This window comes from Rhinolophus ferrumequinum, chromosome 11 (assembly GCF_004115265.2).
Source record: "Rhinolophus ferrumequinum isolate MPI-CBG mRhiFer1 chromosome 11, mRhiFer1_v1.p, whole genome shotgun sequence".
NCBI lineage: Eukaryota > Metazoa > Chordata > Mammalia > Chiroptera > Rhinolophidae > Rhinolophus > Rhinolophus ferrumequinum.
The window spans coordinates 11,987,519-12,014,859 of NC_046294.1; the positions used below are offsets into that span (position 1 = coordinate 11,987,519).

The window sequence follows — 27,341 nt, forward strand, 5'->3', positions numbered from 1 at the left end:
CTTTCTGGTCAAAAAACTGAAGCATTTGAAACAAGTAACTACTTTGTAAAGTCTATACATACTTCTTAATATTTTAAGTAACGTGAATTAAAGTCCTTCTTCATGGGTAGTATGAGATATGTTTCTCAAACTATATTCAAGGGAAAATTAGTCCCATGAGATGTTATTATATTTCCCTAATTCTAAGAACTTATCTATTGAAAAAGGTAGCATTGGTTTAAGATGTGAGTGTATTTCCAATTTCAGAAACATTAGATAGTAGTCAAACATCTCTAATGGATGCTTTGATGTGCTGAATTTTAACAATTTAGGTCTAACCTAGAAGAACTTTTTCCCCATCACTTTTAGAGCTTCCTTTACCTCCTTATTTCTCAAACTATAGATCAGGGGGTTCAACATGGGAATCACAATGCTGTAAAACACGGAGGCCACTTTTATATTTTCCTGGGAATCATTAGAATGAGGCTGTAAATACATGTATGCTAGGGTTCCATAGAAAATGGTGACTGCTGTCAGATGGGAGGTACATGTGGAGAAGGCTTTCTTCCGCCCTGTGGTAGAAGACATCTTTATGATGGCCGCCATGATATAGATGTAGGAGAAGAAGATGATCAATACAGTGAACATCAGGTTAAATCCCACAAAGATAGCAAGTAACATGATGTTGATGTTAATGTTGGAGCAGGAAAGGGCCAGAATTGGTGGAACATCACAAAAGTAGTGATTGATGGTATTGGACTTGCAGAAGGACAGTGAAAATGTAAAACCTGTGTGCACAGAAGCATTTACTGAACCAACGACATATGAACCAGCTACCAACTGGATGCAGGCTCTTCGGGACATGACGATGGGGTAGTGAAGTGGGTTACAGATGGCTACATAACGGTCCACGGCCATAGCAGCCAGGAGGTAACAGTCACTGGTTGCAAATGTTGCATAAACCAATAATTGCACAACACAACCCCTGAACGATATTGATATATTTTCTACTATGAAGTTTTGCAGCATCTTGGGAGTGATAGCAGAGGTATAACAGATATCAACAAAAGCCAAATGTTGTAGGAAGAAGTACATGGGTGTTTGAAGTCTGGGATCTGTCTTGATGAGTAGAATCATTCCAATGTTACCCACCATGGAGGTCACATAGATGACTAGAAATACAATGAAGAGGACATACCGAAACTTGTGTTGGATACCAAATCCCAGTAGAAAGAATTCAGTCACTTCAGTGCCATTTCCTTGTGTCATGGCTACCAACAAATCTAGAAAGGACCAAGAGGAAGATCAAGAAAAGAAGGGAAATCTTTGTGACTTCTTGAAAGAAAAAAGGCTCTTTCATTTCATGTCACTTTTTTGAATTGGATTTTCATGGCATGCACAACAGGGTTTATTGCTTTCCAAATATTTCTTCTATTTTCTTTATAAGAAACCACCACAACAAAAGTGATATGCCATGAATTCATTTTTAAAATGAAGACGATTTCATAGAAGAAGACTGATTGCTAATACGTGTGATTCTAAGAAACATAGATTAAAACACATGCTCACTACATTAAACAGGTATCTATATTGGCTTAAAGCAATATTGAAATCTGATTTTGAACACTTTCAACAACCTATAGTTTTTCTCAGTCATGTATCAGTTTCATCCTGTTTCAAACTCCTGAAATTTGTCTATGTAGAGCTAAAACAAAATGGAAAGAAGAATTGGTTAATCTAGGTGAAGTGTATGCCAGAGTTCCTTGTACTATCATTTTAATTCTTATGAAGGCTTTATATTTAAAAATAAAGTTAATGAAAAACATGGATTAAAAAACATTTTCATGCAAAAACAAATGAGGAGAGTTTACTATCAAGAGCTGTGCACTAAAGATTCTTCTAAAGACTTGCTCAGAAAAGAGGAACATAGTCTCCAAAGAAAATCTCAGAAGCAAGAAGAAATGGTGAGCTTAGAAACTGGTAAATGTGGGGAAACTGGAATAGAGGCAGTATAAAATATTAATGTTGTCCATGGAAAAATGAACAAAAAATATCAGCTAATGCTAATGTGTTGGATTAGAGGATTTATTAGATTTAAGGTGCTCAAAAATTAGGGTACTTTAGACTTTTACTTACATGTATATAATTTTTATAATTAGAAAAGATAAAACTGAAGTTTTTTTTAAGTTTAGGGAAATAAACAAAATTTTAAAGTCAATCAATCTAAATAAACATAATAAAGGAGATGAAAATAATAATAGAAACTATCAAGGCAAATAGAAATCACCTGAGAAGGCACAAACAGATCCAAATGAATTAGAAAGGAAAGTAAATATAAGTGGACTAAACTCATCATTAAAATTCAAAGATTGTCAAATTGGATTTTAAAATTGTAAATCAAGCCATGTGATATAATAGACAAAAATTGAAAAGAAACTAAACAACTAATGATTAAATAAATAATGGTATAGAAAAAAATATTATGCATTAGTGAAAATAAATCTCAAGAGCTACATTCTTTTACTCACATCTTAAAAACGTAATGTTGAGGAAAAGAGCTTATTGACTGATTACAGTAGGTATAAAACTGGGGCTTCAGTGGTATTGGTGATAGTTTATATCCATAGCTATTTGTTGGTTACATATGTTCATTGCATTTTTTCGTATGCCTTTTTTGTAATTATTAACTATTTTTTGGTATGTATTTTACACCTTTTATTTTTTTATTTTTTTATTTTATTTTTTTTTAATTTTGGAACATTTTTATTATGCCAAAAGACAATTCAGTAAAAATTGGTAGTCACTCTCCATTCCTCTTCCCATGCTCAGACTTGTCAACCTCTAATTTACATTTTACTCTTATAGATTTGTATTTTACACCTTTTAAATTTCCGTTAAGCACAGGTTACAGACAAACATCTCACATCAAGTCAAAATGCTTCCAGTTTTATTAAATCAAAGCCACACTTTTATAAGACATCAGAGAAACAAGGGTAGCATCATTTCAAGGGTTAAATGAGGTCAATTCAGTCCAAAGTAAAAATTGAGCATCTCAGTTGTTAAAAACAGTGTTCAGACTTAGGGTCTAAAATGGTGAATTAGTTACACCCATAGTCTTCAAGTTCAAGTGTTATGGTGACTCTCTGTCACACAAGTCAGAGTTAACATTGTCCAAAAACAGATAAAAACCGAATGTTGTTCTACTTTAGTTTAGGGGATGAGCTCATCTTGTTAGAGGATCTAGGAACCTTCCCTGAAATAAGTGACTTTAAAATTCGTTCTAGAAATATGTTTGGGATTATGTAAGGTGGAGATTGGTGTGGCTAGGGAAGGCAACTCCAAGCAGAGAAAATACTTGGAACAAAAATGTGCCCCCACAAGCTAAGGGCAAGAGGGGATAGGGACTCCCATTATATACAATTAAGGAATGTCGCAATTAAGGAGAGAATTAGTAGCACTTTCTATATTAAATCACAAGACTTTTCCTGGATCTCTTTCAGAGATATTCCGTTACCCCAACTTTACTGGGATGTGACCCTGTGTAAGCTTAAGGTGTGTAATGTGATGATTTGATATACAGATATATTGTGAAATGTTTGCTATAATAAGACTAGTGATCACATCCTTCATCTAACACAGTTACCATGTTGTTGTTCTGGTGAGAGCATTTAAACTCTATTCTTGCAGCAACTTTCAACACCACAATACAGTCCTGCTAACTCTAGTCACCATGCTATATATTAGATCCTCAGGACTTATTTATTTTATAATTGGAAGTTTGTACCCTTTGACCAACATCTCATTTCCCCCACCCTCCAGCCCCTGGCCACCACCATTCTACTCAAAGATATTCTTCAGTAAATTTTGAGTGTAGACCTGACTTTTCCCTTTCCCAAGTGTTAGCTGGTAACGAAGATGGATTACTTCAGTCGCACAACTTTTACTGAGTACTGGCAACATCCGAGGCATTGTTTTAGGTACTGAACGTCCCAAGTGCTCCTGACTCACCCGTTGGCAGATCAAGCTCCTGTTGCCACTTCTGATTTTCTGAAGTCTGCAAAGAACCAACGATAAAATTCCTGTGTATTTCCCTGACTTCCAAGCTTGGATTGTCCTTCTAGACACAACAGTGAGTGTCTGCTTAGAAAAATACACTAAGGGTTACTTTTTAAAAGGTTGCATTTATGTTAGAATATCCCTTTCTACACTTGCCGTAAGGTGACATTTTTGCTTTTGTTACAAATGAAGGATTTATTCTTGAGGGCTGTGAGAATAAGACCTATTCCCATGAGAATCACAGACACTAGGGGCTGGGGTGAGTGTATAATTGTGTTGAGCAACCCAGTTGAGACCATTAAAAAATTTTTTTTGTTCCACGTTTCTGTCTTTTAGGGACTTTTTGTTTTGTTTACTTCCATGAGCTTGGGGACCATCGGTTCCAACCTGGGTCTGATCTTGGATTTTGTAAACCTGGTTTTGCATCCTGGATCTTCTTCCACTTACTCTTCCACTTAAACTTCAGCTTCTCCATCTGTAAAAGAGGGCTAATGACCCAGACAGGGCCGCCTCAGTGGTGTGGGAAGAGCAAATGCAGAGGCATACCTCATCCTTTGATGCCTGGTTCAGGGAAATGGGCATCTGTTTCCTCCCCACCCTTGTGACTTAGATCTTTTCCTCTTTCTTCCCATAGCCAATGGGCACATATCTATCCTTTGTCCTTATGTGCTAATTACTAATATGAATCACATGTTTGCTTTGGGTGGCGGCCTCCTTGAAGACAAACATACTTAATTGTATTTGTGTCAGTCACACCTAGCACAGTGTCTGGAACTAGTGTGTATCAAACTCTTCATGGAACAAATGCATGAATGTATGTAAATGAAAGAGGCACAGTCTCTGGTGGAGAAAGCTACCCCTTCTACTTTATAATGATGACCAAGAGTACTCAGAGCACAAAATCAACACTGGTCCCAGTGACAATATGTACTGAGGGCTTCCCCTTTCAAGGCACTGGGCTGACAGGTTTTACATGTGTTGTCTTGTTTAATCCACACACAACCCTATGGCTTGAGTACTGTGATTATCTGCATTTTATAGGTAAAGGAGCTGAGGCTCAGAAATGTGAAGTGAGTCAGCCATGACTACACGGATAGTACAGGATGAAGGTAGAATTCAAATAAGTCAGTTTGAATCCAGAATTGAATATCTCAGCCGCCAGGCTGAGCCAGACCCAAAGTTTGAAAAGAACCAAAATGGAGCAATCTTCTGTCTTCTCTAGGAAACCCAGTGATTCTATGTTAAATGTTCAATGTTAATGCAATAGACATTAGCACCTACTGTGTGCTAGGCACTGGGGACACATAGAAAATAGGAACATATGGATAGGACTCATGGGATTTGCATCCTGGTGTGCGTGGAGAACAGACCATAAACAAAGAAACTCACTAATAAGCAAGACAATTCCTGACAGGGATAAGTGCTGGAAGGGAGATAAAATCCTGTGGAGTGTCAGTGCCTGAGAGGAGACACCATCTCATTCAGGGAAGGCCTCTGTAAGGAGATGGTACAGTGGGAAAGCAAACCCAACCGAGGGGAAAGGTGGTACAAAATCTGTAAAGTTGGAACTGGAATGAGCGTGGCTTGTGTTTTCCAAGGACAAGAAAGCAGCCTGGAAGGATTGAAGGGGAACACATTACACATTGGGTCAGAGACCCAGCAGGGGCCTTATCATGTAAAGCCTTGTGGGTCTTGGTGGGTTTGGATTTTCTTCCAAGAGTGACAGGTTGCCATTGCAGGGTAAGTGGGGCAAGTGACATTAAATCATTGCATCGGACAGATTGTTTTTGCTGCTGATTAGAGTATAGATTATAAGAGTAAGAATGGAAACTGGGACAAATGCCCATCTGACATCCTACAAAATCTTTACATTATTGATTATATTCCCCAAACTGTCTTTCATCTCCCTGTGGCAATATTGTGACTACTAATTTGTACTTTCTAATTCCTTTACCTTGTCAGATGGGCACTTGTCTTATTAGGGAGACCACTTCATGGACAACGTAGATGGCTGACTACTGCACTGCACACCTGAAGCTGAGTAATATTGAATGTCAACTATAATCAAATATACATATAGTTACGGGACGTGGAGTGCAGCCTAAGGAATAGAGTCAATGGAATTGTAATAGCTATCTATGATGTCAGAGGGGTAGTGGATTGGGGGAGAGGGGTTTTCAGTTTGTGAGGGGTGTAAATGTCTAACTTACATTGTTATGTACACCTGAAATTAACAACAACAACAAAAAAGGAAACCGGGAGACCATACATGAGGCTCTGTGGTTTCTTGCTTGGGAGATAATAGTGGCTTGAACCAGGGCAGTTAGTATAAGGGAAATGGAGAAAATGGTACTTAGTTGCACTACTTTGAGAAGGTAGCATTACAGGAATTGCTTTTGGCTTGAACACAGGAAGTGAAAGAAAGAGAGAAATGAAGCTGGACTCCTAGATTCTTGTTCTGATCATTTGTGTGAATGGTGGTACCATTTAAGTGTGATAGAGAAGACAGAAGACCTAGGTTAAAACAAAGTGCAACTAAATCAAAAACCCCCACAAAAAACAACCCTCAGTGTAATTGAAACATAAAATGGATTTCAAAAGGCTTTGTAAAGGACTTTGGCAAAACTGAAAATGGTGCAAAGGGTCCAAGGAGACAGAGACTGGATTCCTTCCATCCCTTTATAGACCTTCTCATAGCGAGTCGCAGAGTAAACAATCCCATGGAGCACCCCCAAGCAGCATGGGGTGGGTAGGGATCCAGGCAGCTTGCTGCAAGGAACCCGAAACCAAACCACCAGAGCTCCCATTGCAGTTGGTCCCTTAGCTGCTTAAAGTACCTGAGGGGAGGCCAGCCGGCGTCCATCAGCTTGAGCTCAGCTGGGTCCTTGACAGGCTCCTGTAGACATGGAGCAGGAACTCCACAATGGTACCCAAAGCAGGTACCCAATAGCTTTGCAAGAGCAGAAGTAACTAGTTTCAAACCCATTCCTTTTAGGCAGTCTACAGTTTGTTATGGAGGCACCAAAAGTAAGGCACATTGATCCTTTTCACCGAAACACCTCCCTGTTGATCACCACTCCACCCTGCTGTACAAAAAATGGGTGGCTTCCCTGGACACCTGGCTCGGATTCATTTTGGTCTCCCTCTTCATGTCAGCTGATACTATGCTTTGACCTCAATTCCTAAAATATCTTTTGATAGGGGCCTTTCTCCTAAGCTAATAATATCCCATGATCATTTAAGTAGTTCTATGAACAGTGGAAGGTGAGATTTATAGTGATAGCATTTTACTGGATTTTTCTGTTGTCCAAAATGATTGATGCCTCATGATTTCTACAGGGCCAAGGGATTTTGTTACAAAAGGTGTCAGAGGTTCAATCCTTCAATCTGTGGCATAGTGCATGCTGGGTAAGGAGTGGAGCTGTGGAAATGCTGAATGGGTGCTGATGAGGGAAGAATAGGGGAAGCAAAGAGAACACTTGAGAAGAGAATGCGGTGGTCTCTGACAGCTGGCCGGTGGCAGGATGGTACTGACATTTGAAACATGCATTGTATTTTGAAAACCTCAAATAATTCCTGTATTTCACTCATCATTGATGAATGAAGGAGATAATTTTGGAGAGGAGGGGTCAAGCTCATGATGACATCGTTAGTTAGGAGAAGATGTGTAACTATGAAAAGAACCCAAGTTCTGGGCTCGGGTCCTTAAACCCCCAGGGCTAGAAACGCCCCATTTTGGCTTAGGGCAGCTTTTTCTTGTCTCTTTAGCTCTGCCCAGTCCTTCCTCCAATAAGTAATGCACCAGAACTCAAACGTATTGTTTGTGTGGGTTTGTTCCAATAACAAGGATCCAAATTGTTCTTGTGAGATTTTTTTCAGTTGCCTGAGCAAAGGGTTCAAAGCAACAGGCTTTACCAATGCCCTCCACTTCAGCATTGTTTTGGTCTCCATCCTGAGCAGAGAGCATTGGAATGGTAGCTGGTTTCTAGGCAGCAGTGATGAAAATCTTTTGGAATGCTTGTCATGAGAAGAAAGAGTATTTACTGTTTGTGTTACTGGGTAGCAACATTTTTGTGGCTTTGGTTGTGTCTCTTAACTGGGAGGTAATGGTCAAACTGAAGTCATCTGAGGTCTAGAGTTTAATTTTATTTTGGACTGGATATTAGTCTTTTGTAAATAAGCTGTTTCCTCGGTACATTGAACAGGACTTAAAAGATATGGAGAAGTACTACCCAGTCACCCAGTTACCCCCATTCTGAGGCAGTGGTGAAGTGTGTCCTGGGAGAGGGATTGGGTTTCAGGGAGAGGAGGGTGTGGAACCTAGGGTAGAAGGTAGTGGCTATTTACCAACTGACATGGTAGGCTGTTCACTTTTTTTTAAAATGTTATTTGAGCACATTACCTTTATTTATTTATTTATTTATTTATTTATTTATTTATTTATTTATTTAATAAGGGGAAGGGGAACAGGACTTTACTGGGGAAGAGTGTGTACTTCCAGGACTTTTTCCAAGTCAAGTTGTTGTCCTTTCAATCTTAGTTGTGGAGGGTGCCGTTGAGCTTCAAGTTGCTGTCCTTTCAGTCTTAATTGTGGAGGGCGCAGCTCAGCTCCAGGTCCAGTTGCTATTGTTAGTTGCAGGGGGCGCAGCCCACCATCCCTTGCAGGAGTCAAACTGGCAACCTTGTGGTTAAGAGCCCACACTCCGACCAACTGAGCCATCTGGCACTGGCCCATGTGGGAATCGAATTGGCAGCCTTCGGGGTTAGGAGCACGGAGCTCCAACCGCCTGAGCCACCGGGCCGGCCCATCATCTTTTAATAAATGATACAATTGAAGTGGCTGAACGCTATCTCTGCCTGTAGGACTAGTAGTGAAGTCCAGACATGTCCCTTGAGGTGGGGTAGACCAGCACTTTCTAATGCATATGCTGGGACATCCTGACATGCTGACTACTGATCCCCTCACTTTTCATTTTAGCTGGATGGGGCTTGGGGCAGCCATAGTTCCATTTGGGTCATCTTGGGAGATGCACAACCTATTCCATTTACCCTTATGTTTCATATAAACAATCTCATTTCATGTTTGTTCCATTACAGAAAAGTTGGGGTGATATGCAAATATAAAATCCTTCTCTCTGTTTTTAAAAATGATGACAAACTTTCAAACATGAGCAAAATAATCCTTTAGAAACCTGTGGCAACATGTTCAGTATCCTTTTTTCAGCTGGGTGTTTAGTTCCTTCCTGAGATGAATCCAACTAACTTTTGCAAACTGAGCAGTTCAGTGAAATTAAAGGGGCTTTTCTCTATAATGCATTCTCTCCATATTTGACTTTAATTAGCTACTCCTCTAACCATTCTCCTTTTCCAAGTTCCAAAAGAGCATTTTCTCCAATTACCTGCTAGACATCTCCACTTAGGTTTTCTTCCAATAATGTAAACTTAAGGTGTTTAAAAGCAACCCTTCATCTTTGCTCCACTTCCTACTTTTCTTCTCTTAGTTAATGTTATCACCTACAATATAAACTTTGGGTTCTCTTAGGTTTCCCCAATGTTTAGTTAGTTACCATGTTCCATTGATCCAGCCTCCATAATGTGCCTCCATTTATTCCTTTCTGTTTTATGTTTGTACCAACGGTTTGTATCACCATTCAAACTCAGGTTCTCTCACTCAAGCTGTTGCTATAATCACTGAGCTTGTCTCCCACCTCCATGCCACTCATTCTTCCAATCTTCCTTTTATTGGCTTCAAGAAGGGTCTTTCCAGAGCCTGATTTCAATTCCACTATTCTCCAGCTTGAAGATTCTCTGCAGACCTATCTAGTCTACTAAACCAAGCATATGCTTTCTATCCTAGCATTTTTGATATTTTTCAATATGAACCCAATTTAACTTTCCAGACTTATCTACCATTGTTCTAACAAATTTATTATTCATTGACTCATTTATTGAACACCCACTTAATGCCAAGCAATGGGCTGGGGCTGGTCATGAAATGGTGAGTAAGTAATAGCACATAGGGTAATTGCTCTCATAGACTTTTCAGTCTAGTGGGTGTGCAGGCAGAAATAAAGTGTATCATTGGCCACAAGAGCATATAAAGGGAGAATTAACCTGGTCAGTTAAATCTGGGAAGACTTCCCAGAGAAAACTATGCTCATACAAATAATAGAAAATTATTTTTGAATGCTGCTGAAAAGCCAAGGCAAAACACACTCATGAAGAAATGAAGTTAAGTGACAGTGAGGAAAAACATGGCATGCTATTGCACAATCATATAGACCTCCTACTCTGTTCCTTCAACCGAAGTGTGTTCCTGCCTCAGGGCCTTTGCACTTGCTTCTGATGATTCTGCTCATCAGGATCTCAGGGCAGTCTCAGTCACATTCTTCTCACATTCACCTTTCCCTGACCTCTTATCCAAGCTAGTCCCGTTTATCATTCTAGCTCACAAACAACCTTTTATTTTCTTTATGTGTAATCATTTTGGGTTTTCTATATTTACTTGTTTATTGACTGTCTTCTCCAGTAGAAGGTAAGCGCCACGAGTCTGGCTCCTCCCTCTTTTATTCACATCGCCTAGCCCAACATCTGTCACGTGACAGGTGCTCAATAACTGTGGCCAAATGAAAGAGAAGGATGAAGATCAATAAATATGCATAAATAAAAGAAAATGAAAGATAAATATACGCATAATTAATTTTACAGAAAGTTAACTATGTTATAGTCCCTTAACATAGCAAAATTCCCCAAAGATGCCCCAAAGATGAAGCTGATACACATTTTTTACCAGTTCTTTATTGAAGAGAAGAGATATACTTTGTTGTTTGCACAGTCTGGGGTTTATTTTTTAAAAGTAAGCTCCTGGAAATTTACCTTGAAGCGAATAAAACAATAAAAGGCATTAATGGATCAAGAGATAGGTAGATGGGTAGGTATGAAACGAACAGTTTACTGAGATGTTCAAGTTGAAATTTGGGTGCTGGCGATATAGACGTTCACTGTAAAACTCTTTCAACATTAGTGTCTTTGCCTACTTTCATAAATGATGTTGAGAAAGAAAAAGTATCTGAGTATATTCCTGCCCTCCACAGACTTTAAGTTCAATCTCCTATCCTTTCTGCCTCTTTAAGGTTGATGATAAGATGATTAGCAGGGAAATAGTCAAGAAAGTCCTTTATAATGTACTGACTAAGCAATACTGAGTGCTTAATTTGGATACTTGTATTTGGCATGATTTCCACCCCTGAGAACTGTGCACTGACATGGTTAACCGGATGTTTGGATAACGACAACCCCTGGCTCTCGACTATTTTTCCAGACTCGGACCTGGATGCTGGTCCCAGGGGATTTTAGACAGTCACACATGGAGGGTGACTCCTGGGTGTTACTAGTGGCGACGGGGGAAATCATTTTCTTGCTGGTGACTCATAAGCCTCTCATCTGGGAAAAGCCTCTCAGACCGTCATTGTCAACATGATTCAGTGTCTTTCCATCCTGTGTGAATTGATGGCCTCTCTTGCTTTTGTTGGGCCTTGGTTGGTAGGAAGCCTCATTATAATAATAATAATAATAATCAGCTTCTGACGGGTGTTTCCAGCTTATGAAACGATTCTATTTTCCTTACTTCATCTGATCGTTCTTACCATGCTCTGATGCACCCAGGCCACATAATATTATGCACCACACCTGTTTTACACATTGCGATAGGAAGTGCATAAATGATCTGGCCAATTTCATTGTGGAATATTAAATTAAGGAGCTGAAATGAGAATCTAGGTTCTTGGCTTCAAATCCAGTCACTCTTACCTAACATCTAACTGAAAATGCATGCAAATTCTCATAGCCTGATTTTGCCAACAGGAGTACAGCTTTAAAGGAAATAGAATTCAGGGAAGGTCACAGAAAGAGAGCCACAGGGAAGATGAATTCTCCTTGGGTCGAATTCATGCTAAGTCACTACTAAATCTGAAATCCATTTTTCAACCTGTTCTTTCATGTTTAATGCAGTGTCTGTCCTTTCTGAAAGGTTAAATCTCAGCTTGACTACTCCCAAGTGCAATTTCTCTGAGCTGGATACTCCGTGAGGATCAGTGAGTAGAAGTTAGTCAACAGGGACCCTTCCCACCTTGCCACTATGCTTGTCACGCATACTCCTCCCGCCTTCCCCTCCTGGGGCACTTCCTCTTGCTGTGGTAGAAAGATAACTCCCTTAATGCTAATTCCATAAGCTTCTGGGATGCTATTAGAGATGTTCCAGAAATGCCAAATGCCCACGTCTCCTAATGCCACTTAATTCTCCTTTACTTTGAATTTCCTGGCATGGAAATTAATGAGCGTTGGCTATGGAGTCAGACACCCCTGGTCTGAGACTCTACTCCACCTCTTCTTACCTGTGACATCAGGCAAGTCACTTGGCTTCCCTAAGCCTCAAGTTTTTTGTCTATAAAATGAGATTAATTATAGGACTTTCCCCACGGGGATGTTATGAGGATTGAATGAAATAATGCCCACGAAGGGTGTAGCTCGGTACTTATTGCTTGGTAGATGATCTGAAGTATTGGTAAGAATTGTAATAATTCAGAATTAGAATATCGCAGTGTTTTTCACATATTAGATAAAATTTACCTTTCTATCTAATTAGAAAGAATTACATTTACCTTCTTTCCTTCCTCCCTTCCTTTAGCACTTCTATACTGAGTTTCTCTAACATGTCAGGCAGTCCCTACTCTCATGGTTATTGCAGGCTAGGGTGGAAGACAAACCGATTAATAAAGGAATCACACAAATGAATGTCAAATTATACCTGTAATAATTGCTACAGAGTATATCACAGGAGGCCATGACTTAGTGCAGATGTTTCCCTGGGATCTACAGGTGAGTGAAAGCTAGCCAGGTGAGAGCAGGGAGGGCGGGAGGGTGAGAGAGAGGTTCAGACACTGGCTTTAGGAACGAAGATGCTGTGACACAAGGGACGGTGATGACTTAAGAGAAGCCAGTAGGGCTGAAGCAGGCAGAGCACAGACCGGAGTGGCACAGGGTGGGGCAGGGTACATAGGGCAGGGCCAATGCAGGCAAAGCGTGTCGGCAATCTTCCAGGTTGGTGTTTATTCCAAGAGCCACGGGAATCCTTTGAAGAGTTTCAGGTAGGGCTGTAACATAAGTCTCAGGAGTCATTTTGTTTAGAGAGTCAGAAGCCTGGCCCATGAAGCCATCTGCATGCATACAGCCATAGAGCAGGGCCCCATAGGACGGAGGGCAGACGTGGACTGACCTGCAGGATGGATCATCTAAATTCGATTTCAGTGCTCAGCAATCTGGGGAATTGTTAAAGAACAGGCCTTGGGTCCCTTCCTCTGGGAAGCTATTGAACAAGTAATAGAAATATCGTCACGTGCCTTACCACATGCAAGGTTGCCAACAGACTTTGCCTGCACTGGCCCTTCCCCATGCACCCCAACCCCATTTGGGGGACTGCAAAGTGGGCTAGTTTCAACCTTGAGGGAGGACTGCCTTTGAGGTAGGAAGTGTGTCCAGGGAGAGGTCTGGTTGCTATTTCTAGGGACCAGGAAAACAAACGATGCTTGAGCATCTCTGGAAGTTGGACCAGCGGAGACAGAGGAAACCCACCACTGTGTTCCACTCCCACTTGCAACCCTGGTTTCAGGCAGGAAAAATCATCTGTAGATCCAGCAGTCGGGGGGTCCAGGGGGATCTGGGCTCTTGTCGGATCCATCCAGAACATACATTACGAAGAATCATGAAGTCCGTGCAGCTTTTCTTCCTTTTAATTCCCTACCCACCTTCCCTATGGATACTGTGGCCATTTCAAGGCTCCGTCCTCCCAGAAGACCAGGTTCTTGTTTTCTCAGCTGTGATATGAATGGCTAAGCCCTAGGACCTGTGGGTAATTTAACGCATTTGCACCACCCAGGGCCCCGCTCCCTCTGCCTCAGCCCCAGTGCTGCTTTCAAGACATCACACCCCCTTCTGCCAAGAGTCTTTGCTCCAGAACCCAAGTATTAAATTAAGAAACAAAACAACCCAAAAGAGTATTTTGCAGTTTGGGAGAAGAGAAGGAAGTGTTGCCTGGTAGAATTTCAGACAACAGATTAACCCACAATGCTGACTTGCTTGGAGTTGGGATGGAGGCTGTGCTGTTGTGGGAAAGCTCCATGCAGCTAAGGTCAGCTGTAACCTGCCCCCCATGAATACATGAGCAAAGGCACAGACACTGAGCATCAGTACGCTGCTGGCATGTGCATGCATCTTTCTAGCACTGAAACACTCTGAGAACATGCTTAATTCAGTGTTAAGCTTGAAAATGCCTGAATTCAGCCTGGGGTCTACCTTATAGAAAACAAATCCCTTTCCTTCAGGAGGGTCACCCAATAGTGAGGTTTGGTAGTTCTGCCCTGGCGGTTAGGGATTAGGCCAACACATCTTATACTCAAGGACAGTCTGTTCTTTAGCAGAGCACAAGTCACCTTTAAATATAGAACATTAACTTGCTTGGTCAGTTGTCATTGGGACTGAATGTAGGAAGCACCTTTAAGAAATGTTATAACTTGGAAACATATATACACCTCAATTACACATATGCAGTACAATAATGAATATATGAAATGAATATTGAACTATTGAAAGAGATTTTTAATGTTAATTATACTCAATTTTTAAAGAAAAAGAAGTTCAAACATTTAAAAAAAGAATAAGCAAAAAAATCAGTGCTTCAACAGGAATTTCTAAGTACATGATTCTCTTCTAAGATCAATTGCACTGTTTTTTGAAAAGTGCCCCATTGGAGGTCTCTACATGGCCTATTTCTTTCTATGTCCATTTCATCAGTAAACCTTTCCCATGGCTCCTGTTTATGCCCCAGAGACTGAGATGAATTGACTAAGGTCTATTGGTTGGACTAAGTTCAAGATCCTATTGAAAAAACAAAAACATTGGGCTCCCATTTCCTTTTGCCACCCGGCCAGAGCCATCATGTGTTTCCTGTGCTTCTTATTTGCAGAGGAAATCTTCAGGGAAGGGGTTAATATATGTCCTTGGAATTCACCATCCTGGCACCCTCAGGTATGCTAGTGGTACTGACAGGTAGAGCTCTTACACATTCACCAGCCCCCTACAGAGATGGATTTACATGCATGTCGAGACTGACGTTCTGCGTCATGTTTCATAGTAAGCATCCATCCAGAGGGCTGCAGATTTCTTCAAGGTCCTGTGGGAGGAGTAAACAAAATTGTTAGGAGGTGAGACGCTCATGGAAAAGGAGCTACTCCATGGAACATCCGCTCTTTTACGTGGTTGAGGCCGTGTTGTCATTTTCAGCTATATCTGAAAAATGTCTTTCTCTGTTGCCCAGTGGAGGGAGTCAAATACACTGAATTGTTATTGCGCAGGTGAGTTCACCTTTCCTTTGTGGAGGAGATTGAGTTTTTCTGGCATTTATTCTCTTTGTACCCCAAACCATCACCTATCTTTTCTCTAGTCTTAAAAAAAGCCAAAAACAAAAAACCTTCTCTGAGTTTCTATGAGATAAAGCATACAATTATATATCAACCCATCCTATCTCCAGCTACCCACCCTATTTTACAACGGGAAAGGTATTTTTCTAGGCTCTGGGGATACAGCAATGAATAGGACAGAGGTGAGTCTTGTCCACGTGGAGTTCCTGGTCTAGCTTGGGAGACACATAATTAAAGGATGTATTACCCAGTATGTGATTTAGTCATGATTGTGATAAAGCTCATGAATCAAGAGAACGGGGTACTGCAAGAGCATGTGATGGATTTAGTCATGGAGGTCAGGGAGGACTGCGAGGAGGAAAAGGCATTTCAGATGATCCTTGGAGAATGAATGGATATTGACAAGGTGAAGTGAGGAGAGGTAATGATTTCGAAGAACATTCTAGGCAGAAGAAACAGTGGCAAAGGAAGTGATAAGGCAAAGGGCAGGGGAAGTAGCAAACAAAGGGAGGCCAGACATCTGGAGGGCAGAAAAAGAGGCGGGGAGTGGTAGAGTGTGAACCTGGTGCACTAGTTAGGGATCAGATCAGAGTGGGCCTCTCCATGTTGGCTTCATTCAAAATACTGTTGTGATTTCCACCCCCTACCCCAATCCTAAAAGAAAAAGAACGTTATCTAACCCAGGTCACTGGCTGTTAATTTGTCCAGCACAATCTTCACTAGGGAATTGTGGATGCTTCCAGATGACTGAATTTTCAGTTCCCTGAGTCCTCACCACTGTTGGTCAGTCTCCCCTGGAGTCAGTATACAGGGGATCAGTCACCCCTGCCTGATTCATAGATTTATGTTCCACTGGACCCTGGACATCTAAGTTTACGACTCTGGACCAGATGATTCGACAATCCCTCCTACCACTTAAGTTCAAAAGTATGTAAAAGACAAATGATACACAGTCCTGCTTTTAAGAAGCTTGAAATTTAGTAGGGCAGCAAGACATTTTCACTAGGAAGTACCTAGAAGGCAGTAGGTAAATGGTAAGAATTATTATCATTGCGGTTGCTGATGTTGCTCCCTGTAGTCTCATGTCCATGCTGGGCAGACGGGTGCCCCTTGATGATAAATGGTTGTTGGGTGAATGATTCACAAGCCAGTGAATTGGTTGGGAACCGGGAGTGACGGGAAATGAGAGCTGTGAGTCGAGGAGACTCTGTTATTACCTGACAATATCTCCAAATGCCTTCAACAAGGGCTTATTCACATACTGCAATCCATACTTGGCACACAGTGACTTCACCAGGGGTGCCACCTTGTGATAATTATGGCGCGGCATAGTGGGGAACAGACTAGGGAAACAGAGACAGGAGACATGAAACTTAGACTTACAGAGAATCCCAATGGGCTTCTCTTTGACTCGTTACTAAATAAAATTATATCAGCAATGCAGACCCAACCTTGACCTTTCATAGTACTTGTATTCCAGGAAGTTCAAAAACTCTAACCAAGCACTCTTATCTCATCTCTTAACACTCGGTAAGCCCTGTGGGTGGCAAATGTTTGAAGAACAAAGAAAATAAGTATTAGCTCCATCAAAAATGTTTATATTTGGCCAACCCGAATGAAAGTATGGGGCTTTCTACCATTCTGAATTACCTAGAGAGCTGGAGATATTCATCCTCAATCTCTGTTTCTTTCTCTTTGTCTGTGTCTATCTATCTAACTTCTACATGATGAGTAGGTGAATAGTCAATATGTGATAGTTATAGTATATGGGGAAAGTCCTAGGATAGGAATAAAAAGTGAGGAAAGATGGGTTTTTATTCAAGGTTTTCACTAATCAGCCAGATGACTTTCTTGGGTTTTCACCTCCTCTTTGATAAAATATGAATTATAATTCTGTCTTGTTTTGCTGAGATTTTAAAGGACTAACATGAGAAAAAGCATAAGAAAATTCCATGAATAGGTATAAGATCTCTTTCCCTCTCTGACTATCACAGATATGGCTCAGACAAAGAGGATGTGGAACGTCTCTCCCCTGAATATTCTGGAGAGATCGACCCTCAAAGTAGTATCATTTTCTCTTCTTTTAGGGCATGTCCACCTAACTGACCCATTGGTAAAGTACTTCCAGATACTATTTGGAAATTGAAGCAGGGTCTGGATTTCATTGTTGATTATTTTGTAACCTCAGATCCAAATACATAGATACAGATAGACTTTTAAATTACAATTACGTTTCAACACAACTTGGTTACCCAAGTGCTATAATTTTTCTTGGGTTTTGCCAACAAACCAAATGCAAAGGAAACAATTCCTAGATTAATAGGAATCTAGAAACTGAATCGCTGACATTTTCCCTCAGATTTCACTCCATTTACTCACAATTGTTACACTCTCTTTCCTTCTTTTCTTCTTTCCTTCCTTCCTTCCTTCCTTCCTTCCTTCCTTCCTTCCTTCCTTCCTTCCTTTTTTTCTCTTACTTACTTAGTTTAGTTTTTTTAAAAAATTAATTTTTTAAAAAAATTTTTAGTTTCAGGTGTACAAAATAACATGGTGATTAGACGTTTATCACAAAGTGATCACCCCAATAAGTCTAGTACCCACCTGACACTGTACATAGTTATTACAATATTATTGACTATATTCCCTATGCTGTACTACCTATCCTGTGATAATTTTTAAAAATTATAGTTGATGTTCAATATTATTTTATATTAGTTTCAGGTGTACAGCACAGTGGTTAGACAGTTATATAATTTATGAAGTGATCCCCTGATAAGTCTGGTATTCATCTGGCATTATACATAGTTTTTACAACATTATTGATTATATTCCCCATACTGTACGTTACTTCCCCATGATTCTCCTGTAACTACCGATTTGTACTTCTTAATCTCTTCACCTTTTTCACCCAGCCCTCCAATCCCCCTCTTATCTAGTAGCTATCAATTTAGTCTCTGTATCTGTTTTGTTTGTTCATTTATTTTGTCCTTTAGAGTCCACATTATAAGCGAGATCATGTGGTATTTGTTTTTCTCCGTCTGACTTATTTCACTTAGCGCAATACCCTCTGGGTCCATCCATGTTGTCGCACTTATTTTCTTTCTTTCCTTCCTACCATTGGTATTAGTAGAAAGCTAGCAGCCTTTAGAGAATTCTGGTTCATTTTTTTCCCTCTGAGATCCTAGCCTTGGGCTCCGCTCAGGACTGTCTGGGTGGCTGTTACAAGTGACAGCCCTTTCCCCTGTCACGGACTGTTTCTGTCACTCACTGGTGCTCGATTTGGAAGTTCAGGTGTCCAGTGAACCAGTCATTGAAAAAGGACTGTTCAACATTACAGGTGACCAAGACCTGCAAAGACAAAGCTTATGTTAGACGTAAATAAGCTCATGTGTCAAACAGAGAAAGTATTCATTTATTCTTTTATTAAGTCAATCATTGAACAAGTGTTTGAGTTCCTGTTTTGTGTAAGAAACTATGAGGAATGAAAAAGATACACAATCCCAGGTCTCAAGGAGCTTACATGTAAGAAAGCAATACGACGTTTTGCTAAGAAGTATATACAAGGCAGTAGGTATGAAAAAGTGTGTAGGAGTTGAGGGAACTGAGTCACCATTAGCTTTTGGATACAAAGACTATAGTGTCAACGAATGAGGATTTGGCAGATGGAAGTGGGATTATAGGATTTTGGTGGAGATTATAGGGGTTAGAATACCATTTCTATACAGTAGATCTGAAGGGCTTCTAAGTGGGGAATGAGGCATTCAAGGCTTCTAACCAAGGGTTCTGTGCATAGAAGTAAGTGCATTGACTGTAAGGACTTTCCTTGGTAATCTAATCATTTTATTTTATGCATTTAAAAAGGCTTATCCTGAGAACGTGTTTGTAGGCTTCTACAAACTGCAAAGATTAAAAACACTTATGAAGGTTATTTTGTTGAATGCCTTTCTAAGGCTTAGTTCTAGTTGGGGTGGTTGCCATTTTGAATGTTATTTTTGTGGTGGTTCTATTCAGTGTTTCTCAAAGTATACTTCAGAGAAACTTGGGGTTCTCTGGGACTTTTTTTCAAGGGATCTGCAAGGTCAAAATTATTTCCATAACACTTTTGAGACACTATTTGCCTTTTTCATTCTTATTCTCTCATGCTAGTACAATGGATTTTCCCAGAGGCTACTAACATGGGATGGTGTCATCACTCTGATGTTAACATGTATTTGTTTTATTCTTATTTTAATTAATAATAAGTTAATAATTTAATTAAGAAATATTTTAAATGTCTCAGTTTTAATTTCAAATACAGTAAATATCAATGAATATAACCTATGCAAACACAAGTTCTTTAAGGTTCTCAATAACTTTTAAGAGTATGAAGTGGTTCTGTGACCAAAAGGCTTGAGAACCACTACTTTATGCCTCATGGGAGGCCCACTGAATCTGGGGATGAGCTTGGAGAAGAGGCAGTACTATGGCTGGATGCTCCAGTTCATCACAGCTAGTGGAAGGCTTAGGAGGCAGGGATGTCCTGCACTGGTCATAACTCTGAATCATTAACAGCGTGCTTGGAGAGCATGTCAAATCTCCTTATGGGGCCTCTCTATACAATGAAATGAGGTACTCTTGGGTCCTTCTAGGTATAAAATTCATTCCGTAATTCTAGGAGTCTCAGATTTACTGGAAAGGCTGTGTCATATGGAATCAGGGGTCAGCAAACCTTTTCTGTAAAGTGCCAACAGTAAATATTTTAATTCTCTGTCACAACTACTCAGTTCTGCTGTTGTAACATGAAAGCATTCATGGATAATATAAAAATGGCTGTGTTCCAATAAAACTTTATTTGCAAAAATAGGCAACAGGCTGGATATGGCTCTTGGACTGTAGTTTACTGACCCTTGGTTTAGAGCAAAATCTTTGAAATTGAACTGCCTAGGTTTAAAACCTGCTTGTACCAATTATTAGCTGTGTGGTCTTATGCAAGTTACTCAACTTCTTCATGCCTCAGTTTTATCATTTGTCAAGTGGGAATAACCATAGCAACTATCTCATGTAGCTACATGCAGGCATTTGACAGTGTCTGGTCTCTGGCAAGCATTCGATAAACATGAATTCTTATTATGGAAAGTAACCAGACTCTAAATCAGTATGCTTTGAAGGATCCTCCCCCAGGAACTTCATTCTCACCTGAGTAGTGAACCAGTCTCGGTTCTCCTCTTCGCTCATTTTCATTGGTATGTGGCTCATCTGTGTAACACATGCAATCCAAGGACTTTCAAGAAACCTTGTGGAGAATAAAAGGAGGAAGTGATGACTCCTTGAGGTGTTATGGTTCCAATCACTGGGCTTGCATAACAGCTGGCAGAGCTGGCTGAGTATTGGAGAAGTTCAAGGGGCTAAAGTTTCCGATAAAGTAATGGTCATTTATTTTTATCTTTGGAGGCCCTTTATACAAGTATTTAGAAATGACACACTAGGCATTTGGTCACATGACCTGTCTTGATGCCTCATGTGTGGGAACAGTGCTTCAGTTTGCTGTACCATCAGTGCAAGGATCAAAAGATACCTAAGTAACTTAAGAGCATATGCAAAGTGATTGACAACCTGGGCTTTGTCCTCAGATAGAGCTGGGTTCAAATTCTGGTTTGGCACTGCCACTGGCTCTTACTTGCGCTATAGCCTTGGGCAAGTGATTTAATCTCTCTGAGCTTCAATTTCCTTCCTAGAAAAATGAAGATGATACTATCTACATTACAGGACTGCGTGAGGATTACATCAAATAAGATAATGCATACAAAGCCCTTAGAAAAGTGTCTGATGCATATTACCTATCATTATCCTTATTCTCATATAGGATTTAGAATAATAAAGTGAAATAAAGAGGGGGGAATAAATTGGGAAGTTGAAGAGGGCTATTCAGTGGAAAGTCATTTTGGTATTGGGAAAATCTCTAGTTATAAAATAACTTAAAAAAATTCCTTTCCTTCCATTATCATTGGCAAGGATTATCATGTCCAACTGGATTAGAGTTTTAAAGGATTTGGTGATCAGGCGGAATACTGCAATTGGGAGTTAAGAAAGTGGGGAGAAGAAAAAGAAGATTGGGAATTTTTTTCCCCTAAGGAACTCTTATTATGCAACTATTTCAACTTTTTCTTTCTTTCTTCTTTTTTTTTTTTTTTTACATTTTCATGGTGTCATAATCTTATGCTAATCATAAATAGATTAGATAAGGAAGGTAAAAGGTTATTTAGGTTATGGGAATAAGAGGATGTTCTTGCTTTCTTACTTGACAAAATATATGAGCAACACTGTTCCGAAGATTCCATAGAAAGGACCAAATGTGATGAAATAGCGGATGTAAAAACTGCTGACCCAGGCAATATCCTGTAGAGAGAAGTGCTTGAAAATTAGATGCCCTGAACACAATTTCATTGGTTTCCCCTTCCTTGGGTTAGGGTCCTTTCATGTACTGGCTGAATCTTTTGTCCTGTTATTCAAGGAAGGTCTATCTGGAAGGGACCAAGCATTTTTCGTTTCCTGCTTTCTACTTGTTTTAGCTTTAGAGAATGAGTCAAGTTACTCACCCCCCAATACCTTTGGAGGTACATCACTTGCATGGATTGTAGGTTGAAATATACAGGCATGAGGAGGGGAAGCCCGACTGAAAAAGAACAACAACAAAAAGATGGTGAATAAATGAGCAGAATGGGACATCAATGTAGGTTAGCAGGAGTCTATCTCCTCAACATGCCACCTCTGCAATGTTTCCCTGGCGAAGGGAAACATGGTGAACTCCATGGGGTCTTTTGAGTCTTTTAGGGTGAATCAGTAATTTTGTTCAAGTCCCTCAAGCTTGAACAAGACTAGGGAATCTTTGACGATCTGCGTCATTCTTGATGGAGGCATCCTAAGCAAGCTTCTGCTGTGAGCTTTTAAGTTTTCTCAGGGTCCATGGAATCCTTCAGTCCTTCACAATCTGTAGGATTGGGCCCTATCACAATATGGCAAGGTGGGAGAAATAAAGAAGGTGTGCTCATTTCCCGGCCAGAGAATTATTTGCTGGCTTCTCCCCCAGGACCAGGGAGGCTGCATAGAGGACAAAGGAGTCTTATGGAGACCCTTTGGGCTTTGACAGACTCTCTCCTTGACCAAACTTTAGTCAGGTCCTCTGAGTTCACTTCCAAACTAGGCTTTGTGTTGGTCTGCAAACTCTCAAACTCTACAAACTCTGAGCACAAACCATTTCATCCACCATCCACACTAAGAGACTTGAATAAGAAACTTGAATAAGTTTCTGACAGCTCAGGGTCACCTCCCTGGGATGACCTCCCTTTTCTTAGAGCATTTATGTTAGAAATCTTACAATTGTAAATCCTTTCTCTGTCCCCTTGAGATGTATCTTTTACGAGCCAGAAATGTCTTCCTCAAGAACCTGGGGATCATCCCTCTGAAATATAATCATTAAGGATAGGGCCCTTGTCTCCCAGTATCTGTGGGAGGGTAGGAGCCTAACTGCCATACTCACCAGTTAGCAGACACAGATGACCTAATCCCATTGACCAACTTTCTCTTCCCTCAACATCTTTTGGTAATTTCCTTTAGCATGCCACAGTGTTTAAAAAGCCCCATTTTCCTTTTTCAGCAGCGTTGAGCTCAGTTTATACTGAAGTCTCTCTCCCTTACTGCAGTAGCCTGAATAAAATCTGTTTTGCCTTTTTTAACAAGTGTCCCATTCTGCTGCTCTTTGACAGTTTGAGTATGACTCAATTTGTACCTGAGATGCTAAGTTGGCATTTGAAGGGAAAGGACACAAGGAAACAGCTCCTCAGGGCAGTGAGGTTTGTGAGGTGGGCATTCTGCAGCAGATCCACACCATTCATTCATTCTGCATAAGCTAAGGGCATATAGCACCACTGCAGATAGGGGAGGAGAATTCAGAAAAAGAAACTCTAATAACTTTTTCTTATGTGAACCCACATTGGATTGGGTTGAGGATCAGCTACCTTTCAAAATGGGGCACTGATGTCCTCATTCTTCGTTTTGGTCATGCAAGAGAAGAAGCAGGTGACTACCATAGGATGGGGCTGCAGAATTCCAGCAATGGGACGGGCGCCATTGGCAGTTGACCCTCATATCTCCAGAAATGGGCACACGGGCTATCCTGTTCAGGCATGTTAGAGATGGCCACTGGCAGCCAACATTTGGGGAAATCAGATTATCCGTAACAACATTTCTCAGCCTTAACACTGTTGGCATTTTGGGCCACATAATTCTTTGATGTTAGTAGCTCTCCTGTGTATTGTAGGATGTTTAACTACATCCCTGGCTCCTATCCCCTGGATCTAGTACCATTCCTCTCCCTCTCTTGTCACAAACAAAAATGTCTCTAGACATTGTCAAATGTCCCCTTGGGAACAACATTACTCCTGATCAAGAATCACTGATCTATAGGAAATGTTTGGAATCTTCCCTGATTTGGGTTTATTTCCCAAATGTTTTAGATGAGCATATTTTGGAGTTCCACGAAACTTTCTTTGTGAGCTGTCATGAGTTTGATTTTGGTTAAGAGCAAAGCATTTTGCTCCTGATTTTTTAAAATTGGTATCAGCGTTATTCAGCTACCCTATTTTCTTTCAAGCCTAGACCTACATCCCACATTTAGATCTATTGTCTTTCTCTCTCTCTTTTTCTCTCTCTGTCTCTCTCATCTATCTATCTATCTATCGATCGATCGATCGATCTATCTATCTATCTATCTATCTATCTATCTATCTATCTATCTATCTATCTCTATCATCTATCTATCTCTATCTACCTACCTATCATCTATCTACTTATCTATCATCTATCTGTCTATTCACCAAAATATCTTCTACAGGTTTATGAAAGCCATGGAAACAGCCAGCTTTCCTTCACATGGAAGCGCTATAGTCGCCTTTTATGCCTGGGCCTCTACTTTTTCTGGCATCATACTGTGAGTTTAGGCATTCTTTTTTTATCCTGCTTTCCTCCTATCCAAATACCACTATTCTTTTCTTCTTGATAGGTGTTTAGTCTTTCCACAATGAGAGTCCCACATACAAGACCCCTTGATAGGCATCTTGTCTTCCAACTTTCTTGTAGCATCTCCTACCCTGCCCAATACCTAGAGTGATGAAATGCCTATTGCAAACTCCTATTTGCATCTCCATTGTCCTTTTCAGATTATCAGCAATCAGTAAGTCTGAAATAAGACGTGCTGCTTTTCTCAGTTATAATATGATATGGGCTGGTCTCTCTGTGAGAGGATTCCAGTCATGACTTCTGGCTTGACAACTGCTTGCTTCAAGGAAATGGGATGATAAGGAATGTGGCTCCAAGGAGACTCACCCAGGTAGAAGTACAGGTGCTGCTTTTCATAGTCGATGTATTTGATTTTCTTCTTGCCATACTGAATGGAGAGAGAATAAAACTTAAATAAGAGAGAATACTTCTGGTCATTACACTCAAGGACATCTCTCTCTCTCTTTTTCTTTCTCTGTCTAAAATCTCTACGGAAAGAGGCATCTGATCAGAGTTCATTGGATTAAACTTGAGGCACTGGAAGAAGCAGAACTGGAATGGGAGGAAATACTGTAGCATCTTTTTGCTTTACTTAACTGTAGATAATTCTTGCATGGATGGTTTATTCCATTTGACTATGGGGATTGTGATCACTTAAAAAAATTCCTATAGAAGCCATTTTGAATGTTTTTGTCCTTATGTGGAGTAGAGTAGTGATCGAAAAGACACATTTCTGAAGAGTTTTTATTTGTTTTTTAGCTCTTCTTTAACTGTGGTGTTTAAAATTATGATTGAAGCTTAGTCTCCATTTGCATTCATTCATTCAACAGATATTTGTCATGTGATAAAAGATATAGGTATGGCCTCTCTGATCTGTCCTATTTTCCTCCTTTGTGTTCTCATCATGGATCTCATGCTATGATTTACTATTTGTATGATACAATGATATTATATATAATCTCACTGCTGGGAAATTGATTCGTTTTCTAGGGGTCTCCTTAGTTAATGTGTTCAGCAAATACCCTGAGAGGAGGCACAGAAGAAATGGTTTTATCTCAAGTAGCTAGCAGACATTCAATAAATGTTTAATTGAAGAAATGAGTGAATGAATGATAATTCACATCCTGCTCTTTATTTTTGCTGTATGTTCACTTAGTTACACCATAGACAGTGTTTGACGCTTGCTTTTCCTATTCTTTCAATATATTCCTACCTAGATACAGATTTATTCTCTTATTTGGATAGTAGGGTTGGTCCTTCCTTCTTGTACTGTCATAAGTAAAAAGAAATATCATGGTGATGAAGTAATAGCAGCTCTTTGCAGTTATTCTCTAACTTCCTCATATTTAAATGCTGGGAAAAGGGAGTTCGTGAAAAATGCTTGGAAGTTGGCAAACCTAGGTGAAAGGCTGATTTTGAGTATCACTCCAAAGGAGGACTTGAAGTCTTCCAGGTGCACAGGACCTGACACATACAAGATTTAATTAACTCTTGTTGAAGGAATGAAAGAAGAAAGTGATAGAAAGATTGGCAGTAAAATGGGAAGAAAGGAAGAGTTCAGGACTCATCAGAACTATTTTTTGATGTGCAACACTGAATTTTACAGTTTAAACAATTTTAAGTAATGTTTTATACAGTAGCTTTGAAACTATACTGTATAGATCCTTAAGATTCTAGGGATATGTCCCAAGAGTAGCTGTAAAACTTGGAGAGGTGGACTCCATCATTTGTGAAGCTCTAAAGAAGGTACTTCTGGAGACGATTAAGCTGCTTTATGAAATTCAGTGAAACAAATCTCCCTTTTTTTGAGGGGGGGGTGATTAGAGAAGACAAATGTCACAATTTTAGTGATGAGCATGGAATTCACAAACATCAGAGAGGTCCAATTTTTTGTGGAGCCATGGTCAAAAGCAACTGATTCACGATTACAGCCAACGAGTGTTTTTCAAAATCTAGGCAAGAGACTGTTTTCCAATCAGCTGGGGAAAAAAGTGAGTCTCCCAAAGCTAGGAAAACCTATTTTCAAAAAGTTGTAAATTTTTGGTTTATGTATCACCATGCCCAGGCAGCAACTGACAAAACTATACTCTTGTTTGTATGAAACTCCTAAATTCTTCTAGAAGGAGATAGCAGCCTCTTCCTAAGTTCCCGACTCTCAGGACCCATCATTTCTCCTTGAGGAGTCACATATCAGTGGATATCCTCATTCCTCCTCTGTTGAAAGACTTCCTCCTAAGAAACCTGATGATAGTCCTTTACATGATAACTTTAAGGTGAGTTTTGAAAAAAATATTAGCAAGTAAGAAATTGCGCAGTTGACCTTTCTCCTTTTTCTGTTGTTTAAGAAGTCCAAATTAGAGGTGGGATCTCTAATTGTCTTGCAAGACATTTGGGCTGTAGTTCATGTATAAATGAACCGAAATGAGCATGAACTAAAAATAACAGCATACCTCTTCTAACTGAGCTAGAATTAGTTGAAATAACTAGATATTTACTTGTAGGTGTTTGTGATTTGGTGCTGATGGAATGTACAGACGTGTCTTCTCTGGGTGAATGTCTCCACATCTGTGTTGAACTTTGGAGAGTCATTGCCAGCCTCAGTCACCTAGTTTCACTATCTAACATTCGTGTACGTTGCCTCAGAGCCACTGATAGGAGCTGGCAGGGATCTGTTTGTCACCAGGATTGTTTGAGCAGAGTGATATGGGTTGTCATATTTCTTATACTAGGAGGTTAGACGAAATAACTTTTAAGGACATAGAGTCATGAACGCCACGTGTCCTTCTAATTTTACAAGTT

At 40.1% G+C, this 27,341-nt stretch overlaps 2 protein-coding genes across 2 annotated transcripts in view; both read right to left on the reverse strand.

The window, feature by feature from the left end:
- Positions 1–318: 318 nt before the first annotated feature.
- Positions 319–10,005, reverse strand: LOC117031205 (putative olfactory receptor 5AK3). The gene is made up of 2 exons (XM_033121629.1): positions 9,996–10,005; positions 319–1,250 (listed from the first exon to the last, which is right to left on the reverse strand). The coding sequence occupies exon 2, from the start codon at positions 1,246–1,248 to the stop codon at positions 319–321; it is 930 nt and encodes a 309-aa protein (XP_032977520.1). The 5' UTR covers positions 1,249–1,250; positions 9,996–10,005.
- A 4,740-nt stretch (positions 10,006–14,745) lies between these two features.
- Positions 14,746–27,341, reverse strand: part of LOC117029814 (fatty acid desaturase 2-like protein FADS2P1) — a 31,296-nt gene continuing 18,700 nt past the window's right edge. Inside the window, exons 6-12 of the mRNA XM_033119028.1 lie at positions 24,870–24,930; positions 22,085–22,161; positions 21,787–21,884; positions 20,685–20,781; positions 18,778–18,857; positions 16,727–16,852; positions 14,746–15,262 (exon numbers count right to left, since the gene is read on the reverse strand). Coding sequence (XP_032974919.1) covers positions 15,211–15,262; positions 16,727–16,852; positions 18,778–18,857; positions 20,685–20,781; positions 21,787–21,884; positions 22,085–22,161; positions 24,870–24,930 — 591 coding nt within the window. The 3' untranslated portion in view covers positions 14,746–15,210. The remainder of the gene's footprint in view (positions 15,263–16,726; positions 16,853–18,777; positions 18,858–20,684; positions 20,782–21,786; positions 21,885–22,084; positions 22,162–24,869; positions 24,931–27,341) is intronic.

Coding starts and splice junctions, on each gene's coding strand:
- LOC117031205 (XM_033121629.1), bottom strand. CDS start 1,248: ATGACACAAGGAAATGGCACTGAAGTGACTGAATTCTTTCTACTGGGA.